The 14,587-nt window shown below is 34.2% G+C and overlaps 2 protein-coding genes across 2 annotated transcripts in view; one reads left to right on the top strand and one right to left on the bottom strand.

Annotated features, from left to right (window-relative positions):
• The first annotated feature begins 4,943 nt into the window (after positions 1-4,943).
• Positions 4,944-10,073, top strand: RpS3A (ribosomal protein S3A). Its single transcript, XM_028183488.2, has 7 exons — positions 4,944-5,103; positions 5,393-5,489; positions 6,774-6,859; positions 7,599-7,694; positions 8,619-8,766; positions 9,413-9,574; positions 9,912-10,073. Exons 1-7 carry the CDS (start codon positions 5,042-5,044, stop codon positions 10,050-10,052), a joined length of 792 nt encoding a protein of 263 aa, XP_028039289.1. The 5' UTR covers positions 4,944-5,041; the 3' UTR covers positions 10,053-10,073.
• A 687-nt stretch (positions 10,074-10,760) lies between these two features.
• Positions 10,761-14,587, bottom strand: part of LOC114249789 (lysosome membrane protein 2) — a 35,366-nt gene continuing 31,539 nt past the window's right edge. The window contains exon 12 of the mRNA XM_028183492.2: positions 10,761-14,103. Coding sequence (XP_028039293.2) covers positions 13,888-14,103 — 216 coding nt within the window. The 3' untranslated portion in view covers positions 10,761-13,887. The remainder of the gene's footprint in view (positions 14,104-14,587) is intronic.

Raw genomic sequence — 14,587 nt, forward strand, 5'->3', positions numbered from 1 at the left:
TAATGCTATATCAGGATCAAAATGATTGAGTCTTGGGGGCACCTTTGCTGTCTAATTTAAAATTATGCAACTAGCATTCCAGTTTAAGCAAAAAATGCAAAAATAGGTGTAATCCCTATTTACCCGAAAATTGCGGTTAATTGGGACGAAATGAGAAATTTGCTAGGGTTGGCACTACATGGTTTTAATTAATTTATTTATTTAGTTGCACCAACAAAGTGATCATCAATAAAAAACATTGAAAAACTGACAAAAGTACATGGCAGACATCACCTCAATTATAGGTGCAATCGACAGTGCAGTAACAACAAAATATATATATATATATATATATATATATATTTACACATATATAGTGGGCTTTCTTAGAAACGGTTTATATTTCTCCGTTCTTGGTAAGTACTTAGGGGCTGATATTTCTAACTGGGTTAAGAGATTAGGTGTGTCGGTTATTCCATGGATTAATCAGATGAATACCCCCACTCTGAACAAATATTAAATATTTTATTATGTATTACTTAGACATTTTTGTCCACCTTGAGATTTCATTGATCTTGTTACATGTCTCTGCAAAATCGACTTACTTATATTAAAATGCTTATCTATTTCAACTAAAGACTTATTCCCAATTTCGCTTCGATAAACCAGATTTTTACCAACAAATTTAAAAAATATTGTTATAACTACATAGACAACCCTACAAACCTGTACCTATTTATACTTAGGTCGTTTCCATTTCACGTATTCTCATCCCAATTGACCCCTTTTTCGTTGTTATTTGTACCTAAGACGTCCCCAATATCCCCAAAAACAACAGATTTTTACATGTACTTTTATTTAATCAAATACATTAAAACCAATAACAACTAAGACTTACCTTTAATATATATGCTGGTTCAAACACTAAATAACGTTTATAAATCATAGTCGTCTTCTATTAATATCAAATAAATAAAAGAGAGCAAAGTTTCTAGCACTAAAATAATTACCACCACAGGCAGTTAATTTGAAACGCGATTTTTTATAAGTTAGCAGATATTAACATGCATATTCAGAGTTGTTTTGTGAACTTTCAACATTCTACTATTAAACTACAAAAAAATGGAAGATTTTGCAATGAATATAAAACTTATATTGAGCGTCGAAAGATTTTCCCAGTTTTTTCCCGATTCGCCTTTCAATCCCTAATCGCCCCATTTTACCGGTAGGTAGTTATGGGTATCTACCGTAAAATGGGGCGATTAGGTATTGAGAGGCGAATCGGGAAAAAACCGGAAAAATCTTTCGACGCTCAATATTAGTTTTATATTCGTTGCAAAATCTTCAATTTTTTTTTAGTTTAATAGTAGAATGTTGAAAGTTTACAAAACAACTCTGAATATGCATGAAAATAGCTGCTAACTTATAAAAAATCGCGTTTCAAATTAACTTCCTCTGGTGGTAATTATTTTAGTGCTAGAAACTTTGCTCTCTTTTATTTATTTGTTAATAACAGAAGACGACTCTGATTTATAAACGTTATTTAGTGTTTGAACCATCATATATATTAAAGGTAAGTCTCAGTTGTTATTGGTTTTAATGTATTTGATAAAATAAAAATACATGTAAAAATCTGTTGTTTTTGGGGATATTGGGGACGTCTTAGGTACAAATAACAACGAAAAAGGGGTCAATTGGGATGACAATACGTGAAATGGAAACGACCTAAGTATAAATAGGTACAGGTTTGTAGGGTTGTCTATGTAGTTATAACAATATTTTTTTTATTTGTTGGTAAAAATCTGGTTTATTCATGATGTTTTCGTCTAGACCTTTTATTCAAAATTATCAATGTGTTATTTTATTGTTTGGTAAATATTTACATTATCAGTTACGTATTGTTTTCTATTCTTAGATATGCCTCGCGTGTACGTATCAAAGAGTGCAAAGCCTTATAAGAGATATGATCCCTTAATATTAAAAACAGCAATAGAAGCCTATGAAATTGGGAATAAGTCTTTAGTTGAAATAGCTGAGCAATTTAATATAAGTAAGTCGATTTTGCACAGACATATAACACGAACAATGAAATCTCAAGGTGGACAAAAATGTCTAAGTAATACATAATAAAATATTAAATATTTGTTCAGAGTGGGGGTATTCATCTGATTAATCCATGGAATAACCTACAAACCTAATCTCTTAACCCAGTTAAAAATATCAGCCCCTAAGTACTTACCAAGAACGAAAAAATATAAACCGTTTATAAGAAAGCCCACTCGTTCGAATTTAGGTGCTTACTCTCCCATATACAGAATCCTTTGGGACTACAATAATGTCCACGGTAGCGTGGTCTCCGTCAATGTTTATTCGGAGTTGTCCGATTGCGCTGAACTAATTTTAAGTGATGAAATAGATGTTTTTTTTAATTGTCTCACAACTTACAGGACAAATCTGTCGCGGATCATTTCCCAAGTAAATATAAATTAATCATAAGTAAATAAATGTAATCAAGTTTTAGTATATGTTGTTAATGCACTGTCGATTGCATTGAGGTGACATCTGCCATGTACTTTTGTCAGTTTTTCAATGTTTTTTATTGATGATCACTTTGTTGGTGCAACTAAATAAATAAATTAATTAAAACCATATAGTGCCAACCCTAGCAAATTTCTCATTTCGTCCCAATTAACCGCAATTTCCGGGTAAATAGGGATTACACTTATTTTTGCTTTTATTGCTTATACTGGAATGCTAGTTGCATAGTTTTAAATTGGACAACAAAGATGCCCCCAAGATTCAATCATTTTGATCCTGATATAGCATTATATACATTAACAACTACCTTAAAATTGGTCATAAAGTTGGAATTTGTTCCTAATCGCCCCATTTTACCGGTACTTTTTTATTTATTTATATATTTATGTACACACAGAAAACAAGACACAGTACAGAGTAATAGGAAAATTATGTACAAAGGCTTTATTTGCTGTCATTGTCAATTTCTGTTTTCAAATTGACAGATTAGGTAGGTACATTGTGTCATTTTATTAGTTTTAATAACGGCTCTATACACACGTACGAAACATAGCAAAAAAGTTATTGCGTGTACATTCGGAAGGTTCGCATCCACGTTTTTGCACTCAAATTGGAGAGGAGGGAATAATTAATTGAAAGGTACCTAACAATTAGCATGACAGTATGATTATTATTTCACGCACGTTTATGAAAGACCGTTTAACGTAGAATGTGTGTTTTATCCGACTGTTAAATAAAAATAAACATCTTCGAGTGTATCCATCTATGTAAATGTGTCTATTTCTTATGCACGCTCTATGATTACGCCTTTTGACGTATTTTAAAATATTGTGAGATATCATGTGAGTCGTCTCAGCTGTGCGAGAGACGTCGTTAAATTATTTATTTTATGTTCGCGAAAAAAAAAGATGAAGAATAAGTTCCATAACGCACGTTTGGTTGAGGACCTAGCCCGAAAAAGTGTAACAATGAAAAACCGACATCTTTTTGCAATGATTTTTGAGGCTTTTCGAATAACCTTTCCTATTAACTGCATTTTTTTATATCGATTCAGCTTGTCGTCAACCTTGAGAATATTTTATTTATATTTATTAACTAATAAAATAGAGATATATTTTTTCTTTTTCTTCTAGAGAGAGATATTGCAAAGGAATTTGGTTTCATTATATGTGCGTTTTTTTATTTATTGCTTAGATGGGTGGACGAGCTCACAGTCTACCTGGTATTAAGCGGTTACTGGAGCCCATAGACATCTATGACGTAAATGCGCCACCCACCTTGAGATATACGTTCTAAAGTCTCAGTATAGTTGCGACGGCTGCCCCACCCATCAAACTGAAACGCATTACTGCTTCACGGCAGAAATAGGCAAGGTGGTGGTACCTACTCGTGCGGACTCACAAAAGATCCTATCACCAGTAAAAAAGCTTATGACACGTCTCACTTAATATTCGTCGTATTCTATAATATAGATCTTTTGTCTTATTTATTACCACCACCATTTAGTACCACCATTCTACCTATCTCTGCCGTGAAGCAGTAATGCATTTCGATTAGACAGCTGTTGTACTATATGACTGAGTCAGAACTCATGTCTCAAAATGGGCGGCGGCGTTTACGTTGTTGTAGACTATGGGCTTCGGTAATCACTTAACACCAGGTGGGTCCTGAGTTCGCCCACTCATCTAAGCAATAAGAAATATATGTAATGAATTAACTGAAAATGTGAAAGAAACTTAGAAATGAAACATGAATTTGCTTGTTCCCGCCTGGCATATCTGTTTTCTTAGTGCGAGTTTTTTAACGTTCTCGATAGCGTAAAAGTTAACTCTGATTTGTTTTCAGTTGGAACAGCGCCCCTAGCGGTAAACATAGGCAAACGTTCCAACTGCATACGAATGAGTTCACCTTGACGCTATCGAGAACGTTAAATAACTCGCACTAAGCACACTTTAATAGCACAGCTGCCTTTGTACTTTTTAATTAGTATTTTTTAATGAACTTTGGTTTTTATTTTATGGAATAATTTTATTTTATTTTTATTTTATTTTATTTTATTTATTTGTTTAAATATTTTAAGTTTAAATTAAAGTAAATGATTTGGATTTCAATGTAGGCTTAAAATCTAGGAATAATCAATGATATATAGAATTAGTGACCTTACTGTTTCTAGTATAGCGGTATGTCACGCGGCTATATAGGGTCAGAAAGATCATATACTATTTCCACTATCTTACTTAATTTTTTTTTTTAAATTTTGGATTAAACCCCATTATTTCCATGATTTTTATGGTGATTTATTTGGATTCAGAATAAAAATATATTTATAAATATCTATTTTAAAACCCTTAGCAAGTATTTTAGTACACATATTAAACCGAAAGTAACGAACGGGCTATTCAGGGCTAATTTGAATATCGATTCGTAAATATAAAAGTCGATTGCATCGGTAGTCTGTGGCTAGCGTAGCTGCACAGCACTGACAGCAGTGACAGCACAGCCTTTCTTAAGTTTGTGTTTGAACATGGCGGTCGGGAAAAATAAAGGCCTGTCGAAGGGCGGTAAAAAAGGTGTTAAGAAGAAGATGTAAGTATGTAATAAACTGCCTGTTTTGTTATTTATTAAACGACTCATCATAATAATATATTTTAACGCATTTGATTACCGTGATTACATTAATAATTATGGATAAAAGTCGACGGTCTCGTGTATTGTTTGCCGTAAATTTTACAAATTTAATTAAAGTTGTGTTAAACGCACTGTGAATTGCTTGCGAATAACTTCGAAAATAGTACAATGTGGCTTGAAGATATCAGTTTCTGTGAAATTTTTCGGAATTGAGGTTATGATAGTAACTCCAGCGTTTGCATTTCAGTGTCGACCCATTCACTCGTAAAGATTGGTACGATGTCAAGGCTCCGTCTATGTTCAGCAAGAGGCAAGTCGGCACCACGCTTGTCAACCGTACCCAGGTAATAAATAACCTATTCCTTAAAAACCATTTGAGGTTCTGAGTTCACATTTGTATTGGATATGTAGTCGTAGTGTTTGCACCGCAAGGTTTAAAGGACACGTTACGTGGTTTTTAAGCAAATTAAATAAAGTTATGATTCTTACTCTAAATACATAAAAGACATGAGCAGAGGTAGAGTAGTCACAAACATGCAATTAACAAAATATCCACGCAAACAAAATATAGCATTGCTAACGCTTCACTGAAAATATAAGGTAATAAGTTACATTACCTTATATTTTCAATGAATCCATGTATCTATTTAGAATAATGATACGCATGTGCTTAATTTTGTGTAGAAAACTCTTAGTCCTTTACGAATAACACGAACTCTATACTGGATTCCATCCAATGAGTTTTTTTTATTGCTTAAATGGGTGGACGAGCTCGCAGCCCACCTGATGTTAAGTGGTTACTGGATATCTACAACGTAAATGCGCCACCCACCTTGAGATGTAAGTTCTAAAGTCTCAGTATAGTTACAAAGGCTGCCCCACCCTTCAAACTGAAACGCATTACTGCTTCACGGTAGATACAGGTAGGGCGGTGGTACCTATCTGTGCGGACTCACAATAGGTCTTACCACCAGTCAAAAGGCATGAGCTGTACTCGGATGATATAGCTACGCCGTTACCTAGCCCTCATTATTTCAAGAAGGGTGGCAGAGTCAGAGCACAGTATTTTATTCCGTGTTCAGAGGTCGTATATAGCATTAAAACTACTTTTATAGCTAAAAAATCCCGAACAAAAACATTGATGTTTCGATTACTTTAATTTTTGAATCTTGAGATATTTGATACAATCTTGGAAATTATGAAAATATGCTTGAGGTTTTTTTTTTTTTTTTTTTTTTTTTTTTTTTTTTTTTTTTTTTTTTTTTTTTTTTTTTTTTTTTAAATCTACAATCAGTATCCAGTACTTTTATTAGATGAGTTGAAATTTTCTATGCTTGAGGTTAAACAATAAAAACTGAATAATAAAAATAATAAAAAGTGAAATAAGAAATGATGTATTTGTTGTAAAAGCACACTGGTACAAGCTGCCTGAAATATAAAAAAAAATTTAATTATCAATTTGTGTTCTCAGTAAAATTGTTCTAAATGATGATCCACCTAGCTCGCAATGAAACAGATGTGATGAAAACTCCTGTTCCCTTTTGATTTACCAACTGAACCATTTATATCACAGAAATAAATCAATGTCACCCAAACTAGAATGTAAACCGTGTGTAATTTGTTTTAAGGGAACGAAAATTGCTTCGGAAGGATTGAAGGGAAGAGTTTTCGAAGTTTCCCTGGCTGATCTACAAGCTGACACCGACGCGGAAAGGTAAATTATTTTAAGAAAATTTCTTACAAGAGTGTGTTCATGATTGCTACAGTTACCAATTAGTAGTGAGCATATTATTTGGAATAGCAAATTGTTACTTAGCTATGTTAATTTTGCACAAGTCAAATTTGATTACCTTAAAGCAGATAAGTAGCTTTAACTAAGGATTTTGCCAAACATAAATTTGTATACTATGGTAATATTCTTTGTTGATTACTGCAGTCCAGCTATATGAAGGTAGCCACATGGTCTTTGTATCGTTTCAAACTGCAAATATTAATGCTACTGACAATATAATTGGCTTTAATATTTGTCTGTATTGGGGCTTATATTTGTTGTAGCAACATTTTGTACTTGGAATTTAGGATTTATAGGACTTTGCCAGTTGCCGAGTCCTTTGGGTTTCTAAACTAGTGAGAATTAGGTGACTATCTGGATCAATATAGAGGGGTGAAAGGTTGGTTTAAGTGACATTTTTTTTTGTAATTAAAGGTGCGTTTTATTTAATATTAGCATCAACAGTTTAGTATTTTTAAATGAACTTCAATTAGGCTTACTCCATTCAAATAGGTGATATATTTTTATATTTTCCAAATTTTAAACATTAATTAGCTCTTCTGGTAAAGTTGCAAAAATGTTGGTTAAACCAACCTTTCACCTCTCGATATGTTTATAGGCTCATCTTGAAGCACAAAATTGTACCATGATGAATTTTAGTAAAGTCTCCCTCTTCCAACAGGTCTTTCCGCAAATTCAGATTAATCGCCGAAGATGTGCAAGGACGTAATGTACTCTGCAACTTCCACGGCATGGACCTCACAACTGATAAGCTCAGGTAATTTTAATGTTTAAGATCTAGTTTCTAACCTATATTCCTACTATTACCCTATATGTTAGCATGTGCATACACATCAGGTAATTTATTCAAGTATTCTGAAGTTTATGCATCAGTTGGTTTTTTAACGAAAGTGGTGTAGATGCTGAAATATGTCTAGAATTGACTTTATCAAGTATTGCACACTCAATTGAGTTTTCACAACCTAAATTTGGTTTTGTGCGAGGGTGGGTCTCTGGGGAGGTAGGGCGGGAGTGATGTTCACTCCCCGTGAAATGACTGGTCTAATGCTGGGCCGGCAGGTACACCTCCCTTTCAATCAATTATTAAATTGGTAGAAAGTGCAGAAGTGGTAGATTACATTGCAGTCCAGCTATATGAAGGTAGCCTTGATGGTCTTTGTATCGTTTCAAACTGCAAATATCAGTGCTTCTGACATCACAATGGTTTTGGTAACACTATTTATCAGGGCTTTGTATTGTTGTTGCAACATGCTTTAGTTAAAATTCCATTCCTACCAAACATTAATTACATAAACATTAATTAACTTAATTTTTACTGGTGGTAGGACCTCTTGTGAGTCCGTACAGGTAAGTACCACCGCCCTGCCTATTTCTGCCGTGAAGCAGTAATAAGTTTCAGTTTGAAGGGTGGGACAGCCATTGTAACCCGACTTCAGAACTTATATCTCAAAATGGGTGGCAGCATTTACATTGTAGATGTCTATGGGCTCCAGTAACCACTTAACACTAGGTGGGCTGTGAGCTCGTTCATCCATCTGAGCAATAAAAAAAAAACTTTAGTAACCTTTATAAACAAGGTTTTAATTTACCATCAGAGTTGATAACTTACAAATTGTACTAAAGGAGGGACTTATTAATTAAAAAAAAAAAACAATGCTCTAAACAGTAATATCTTCTTTAGGTGGATGGTTAAAAAATGGCAAACTCTCATCGAAGCCAACATTGATGTGAAGACAACCGATGGATACGTTCTACGTGTCTTCTGCATTGGTTTCACCAATAAGGACTCCTTGAGCCAACGCAAGACGTGCTACGCCCAGCATACTCAGGTATTTATAATTTCTAAATAATATATTTCTAATCATACTGGGCCTCTGAAGATGAATCTTTATCATAAATTAAATTCTGGATAAAATTGAAGAATGATACAATTTTATTTATGAAAATATTAAATATGCTTTCTTTACAATGTTCTAATTATAAATAAAAACACTATAAATTTACCAGAAAAAGGCCAAAAAAGCATTCTAAGGTCCCCCAGGATATATTAAGCATCCTAAATGTGGTCTTCATTCACATAAAGAACCTTCTTAATGAACTTCTTGTACAAACCTGTTAATGAAAATTGGTAATTTAGTTAAAACGACGATGATGATGACAATTCTAAAAAAATTATGGGTAAAGAAAGGCCTAAACATAATGAAATTGCTTGTAGGAAGTTGAGGAAGTATTAAAAGGGTGCTAGTAGTACAATGTATATTATCGCAGTTATAAATTGGGTAAGAGTGGAGAATAGCGATATACAATCTAGTAAAACTAATTGAACCCTTCCTTTAACCATAGTCAATGACAGTATGAAAGGAACATTCAATAGATATGTTCTAACAAAATAGTAATTTTTATTGCCTATATAGTATAACTCATAGGTTTTACAACAAATAGAATTTTCAAAATGAATCTTTTGTAATTTTATAGGTCAGAGCAATCAGAAAGAAAATGTGTGAAATCATTACACGCGACGTCACTAACTCTGAACTCAGGGAAGTGGTGAACAAGTTGATTCCTGACTCCATTGCCAAGGACATCGAGAAGGCCTGCCACGGCATCTACCCTCTGCGCGATGTTTGCATCCGAAAGGTATGAGACAGACATTTATAGATAAACAGATACTGAATATTTTAATGCCAAATTGCTGGTATAAGGTAATAAAATTAATGCCCTGGTCATTAATTCTGTTGTTATAAATAATAAATGTATATACAATTTGTGTATATATATGATGTTTGTAAAATATCCAAGATTGTTTTACACATAACTTGCCTATACTGCAAATGATGATACACCTAGCTCGCAATGACAACTTACATGATGATAATTCATGTTCCCTTTTTATATATTTTTCTGAGACTTATAAAAAAAATAGTGTTGGTCCTCATGTATTTATTTAGATATTAAAATATTGGATTTGTTGTAGGTGAAAGTGTTGAAGAGGCCCCGTTTTGAGATCTCGAAGTTGATGGAACTTCACGGCGAAGGCGGTGGAGGCAAGCGGGAAGCCGGAGACAAGTCTGAACGGCCGGAGGGCTACGAGCCTCCCGTTCAAGAGAGTGTTTAATTAAATAATGAAAACAATGGAGTTTGCGTTTTATTTGGTTACAAAAACAAAGCCAGAGCTAGATTAATGTCCGTTTTTGGGTGATCCATCTGAAATCTAGATTGTAGTCTGTTTAAGAATAACATTTATTTAATAGGCAGAGATAGAGAAGTCGTCCTAAAAGATAGAAGCTCGGTGCATAAGTATCTAGCGATGCACTGGTGTTCGAAACCCGCAGGCGGGTACCAATTTTTCTAATGAAATGCGTAGGTACCTACTTAACAAGTGTTCACGATTTACTTCCACGGTGAAGGCATAACGTCGTGTAATGTCAATCAAACTCAAAATTATAATTTACACAATTACTGGTGGTATGACCTCTTGTGAGTCCGCGCGGGTAGGTACCACCGCCCTGCCCATGTCTGCCGTAAAGCAGTACCTAATGCGTTTCAGTTTGAAGGGTGGAACAGCCGTGGTAATTGGACCTTAGAATTCTTATCTCACGGTGGGTGGCGGCATTTACGTTGTAGATGTCTATAGGCTCCAGTAACCTTAATACCAGGTCGGCCGTGTGCTCGTTCAGCCATGTAAGCAAAAAAAAAAAAAAGCAGTTTTTATTATTTTGTAATGTTGTTTGTATTTGATATTTGGCTGTCTTTTGTCTTAGAGTTTTCCAATAACGATAACATCAGTAAATTCGTTATATTTGGGGCCGTTTAATTAATAAAATTTGTTGTTAATCATTTATTGTGAAAATCATCTGAAATAAACTACATAAACTTAATATAAGGACAAGAACGCGAACTGAATTACTTCTTTGGAGATTCATGTTTTTATTTGTCAAATTATTTTATAAATAATAAAATTATTACAAACCTACACTTATTTATTTAAAATGCCTTAAAATTTAATTGGAAAATGCAACAAAATTATATTATCACAAAACATTTAAAAATTACGTACTAATTGCACCTAGATAATTAGGTATATCCCGAAGACATATGTATGAATATATCAAACAAATTTAATCTTTATTAAAATAATTTACATTATTTTCCTTTGCATTCATGCATTTCAATCAAGAAAGACATTAAGTAACTCTTATATTAATTATCTAAAAAACTCATTAAAACTAGAACAAAACAGTGTCGAAAATATTTTACTAAATTTATCTATTAATAATAACTTTCTATGATACTTAATTACGTAATTTTTTTAAATATTATAAATTCATTGTCGAATTTGTATAGATTTTTGTTGGAGCAGAAGACCGTTGAAATTAAGAGTGTAAAGGTAAGGAGGACACTGCAATGTATCCATCGAAAATGATTAGGGGAGGTATCCACCGTAATAAAGGATGTCATTTGAAATATTGCGTCAAAACTTTAATTGAAGACATGACTGGATGATGGGGTTAAGTATCAATTTAAGATTTTTGAGTTTTTACATTGAATGAAGGTGTTATGTGCCTATAAACCATATTAGACATTAAACTCCGGATTTAAAGGCTACTTTTAGAAATTGCATATGATGAAGGAGTTAAAAAGTACACTTGTAATAAAAGTTTGTTGTCCGTTTTCTCAAAATTAACAAATTGTATCATATCCCCTTCATCCAGTCATGTCTTCATGTAATTTTTCAATTCAGCACATTTCAGTCATTTTAAACTACAATATTCGTATCGTTCTACTGTATTGTATGCTAGGTCTTATAATGGGTTTTTGGGTTCTTTTACTGCTGAACACTTTTTCAAGAGTTCTCCTTGCACTCCATAAGAACGAAGAAACTTATCATTAGGCACTAGCGCAAGTTTACGATATATTAGAATCATATCTCTTTTCAAATCTTTGTCACGCGATTCGACTTATCACTATGATATCATATTCATTAAATAATATTTGTTAAACATTTGTGCTTTATGTGCTGATGATTAATTAAGCTAGGCTGTATGGCCTCGTAGCCCTGGGTGGAAAATAAATAAACACAAAATCTGAAGCGGGAACATGAACAGTGATGGCTGGTTAAATTATTATTAGATTTTGTAAATTTCGCAAGCGTCAGGTATTGAAATTATAAACCGTATATTTGTGAAAGAAGTCTGTGATTTATAAATATTGTAGGACCGCTCACATATACCTCCAAAAAGTACATTAAAATGGGTTTTTTTACTTGGTAACAAAGACCTTTAGGTCAAGTCTTATTTTAATTTATATTCTTATTTTTATGAAATTGATAATATGGAGTGAAATGAGATGAAGATGATTAATTTGAGACATTAATCAGCTGAGATGAAATTTTGTGGGATCCCTAGAAATTACGTCCAGCGGCTTTGTTTCATTTTCCCACATTTGTACACTTTCAAAGTTATACTAAACAGTTAATAAACCACCGTTATTACACATTTAAATCTGAAGAAACATTATATAGACAAAATAAAACAAAACACACAACTTCACTCCCCGCGTTCCCGCCAAAAAGTCTCCTTAAAATGGTTTACATTCAACTACTTTACAGAGTTTCCTAATGATTATAAAAATAGCTAAATTAAGAGTTATCTATGAGCTTATTGCGAGTTTTATAACGTTCTCGATAGAGTAAAAGTTAACTCAAATTTGTATGTAGTCGGAACAACGGCCGTAACGGCAAACGTAGGCAAACGTTCCAACTCCATACAAATTTGAGTTAACTTTTACGCTATCGAGACCGTTAAAAACTCGCACTATGCAAACTGGTATTTCGCTCACGGCAGAATTTTATCTTTAATTTTTCTAAACAAAAATTTGTTCTAACCGGTACACACGGAGACGATAAAGATATCACAATGTAAATATCGTCTTGATACAGGAGGATATCAACAAAATTAATTGTATTAAAACGACTGTCCCATCCCTTAAACGCATGACTTTTGTGGTGAATATAATTTGTTCGACGTATATTCTGGTCACCGTTCCCATACAAGCATCTGTTAAGTTAACACTAATCGTATATTTTTGCGTTGTGGTAAGTGGTTGGTGGTGAACAGTATTTATTGTTTTGAGATATTGATTATATTATTTATTTATTTATAATTCTCTTATATTAAAGATTTAATATAAAATTGATTCGTTGCTCTTGGCGGCTAGATTTGAAAAAGTCAAGTTTGGTGTCATGGCGGACGTCGCTCGCTGATATTTTGACGTTTAGAAACTGAAAATTTATGTAGTTTCTAATGTTATAATTCAAAGAACATGTTTTAAATATTATATTGAACGAAAAAATATGAATATGGCACCTTGAGAAATAAAAATGAAACAGAAATGAGGAGATACGTAGATGGATCAAAATTGCTGACATAAGCTCGTAAGATTACTAAGCTGAACTGTAAGTGGGCTGGCCTCATAGCGTGAAGATCGGAGGGCCGGTGGGGCAGAATGATTCTTGAGTGGAGACCACGTACTGGCAATGGCAGTGTGGGATGGCCAATTACCAGATAGACCGACGAAGTAGTGTCAAACTCTGGGTCTTTCGGGTTACATTTTTTTATCATAACTTTTAAGCGCGCTGTTTATTACGATATTAATTGAATATTTTTTTAATTATACTTAGTGAATGGCCTTAATTCATTCTGTTAAAAAGTAGTTAGAAGTTAATCCGGGTAATCTGCCTTCAACGAGCCACGGAATCACGAGCCATGAAAATTCTGCACACAACTAAACGCAATCCAACTTGAAACTACATACTAAACAAAACAGTCCGTCATTCTTATAAATTAATGGTAAATATTCCTGTGTTGTTCCATTTTTAAGTAATTCCATCTTCAATTCAAAAGTTTTCTCCCGTATAAAGCGCATAGTTTAAATGCAGACGCTACCACAGTTCAAGAGCTATCTTGGTTCTTTGTTATTTCTGCGGGCGTTTTTTTGAGGGTGACGCAAGGCTTCTTTCTTCTACCCACGATAGTCAGGCACAGACATAGGCTAGATATTATTAATGTCAGTATACAGATGACGGATAGACCGAGCTGGGCCGCCGCGGTCGAGAAAGTTCCGTGGTAGACCAACGCTTGCAGACTTTCGGGGAGTTCATCGACGCCCTGGAGAAGACAAGCGTTTTTAGTACATTTTTACTGGTGGTAGCACCTTTTGTGAGTCCGCACGGGTAGGGACCACCACTCTGCCTGTTTCTGCCGTGAAGCAGTAATGCGTTTCGGTTTGAAGGGTAGAGCAGCCGTTGTAACTATACTGAGATCTTAGAACTTATGTCTCAAGGTGGGTGGCGGCATTTACGTTGTAGATGTCTATGGGCTTCGGTCAGTGGTGGATTTACCCTAAGGCCCGGTAGGCCCGGGCCTAGAGCGGCCAGATTTAGGAGCGGCCCCAATCGTGTCAAAAAACTTATTATGACGTACGGCGGGCGGACTGCACTGCATGGTGCAATCTATACCGCATAAAACTTTTTTTTTCCTTAATTTTTAAATCTATTTTTAATTTAGTCTATATGGCGGATGCTGAAAAAGGGGCGGCTGATGGCTTGGGGCCTAGGGCGGCCGAGACTGCAAATCCGCTACTGGCTTCGAT

Source organism: Bombyx mandarina, chromosome 23 (genome assembly GCF_030267445.1).
Source record: "Bombyx mandarina strain Sakado chromosome 23, ASM3026744v2".
NCBI classification, from domain to species: Eukaryota; Metazoa; Arthropoda; class Insecta; order Lepidoptera; family Bombycidae; genus Bombyx; species Bombyx mandarina.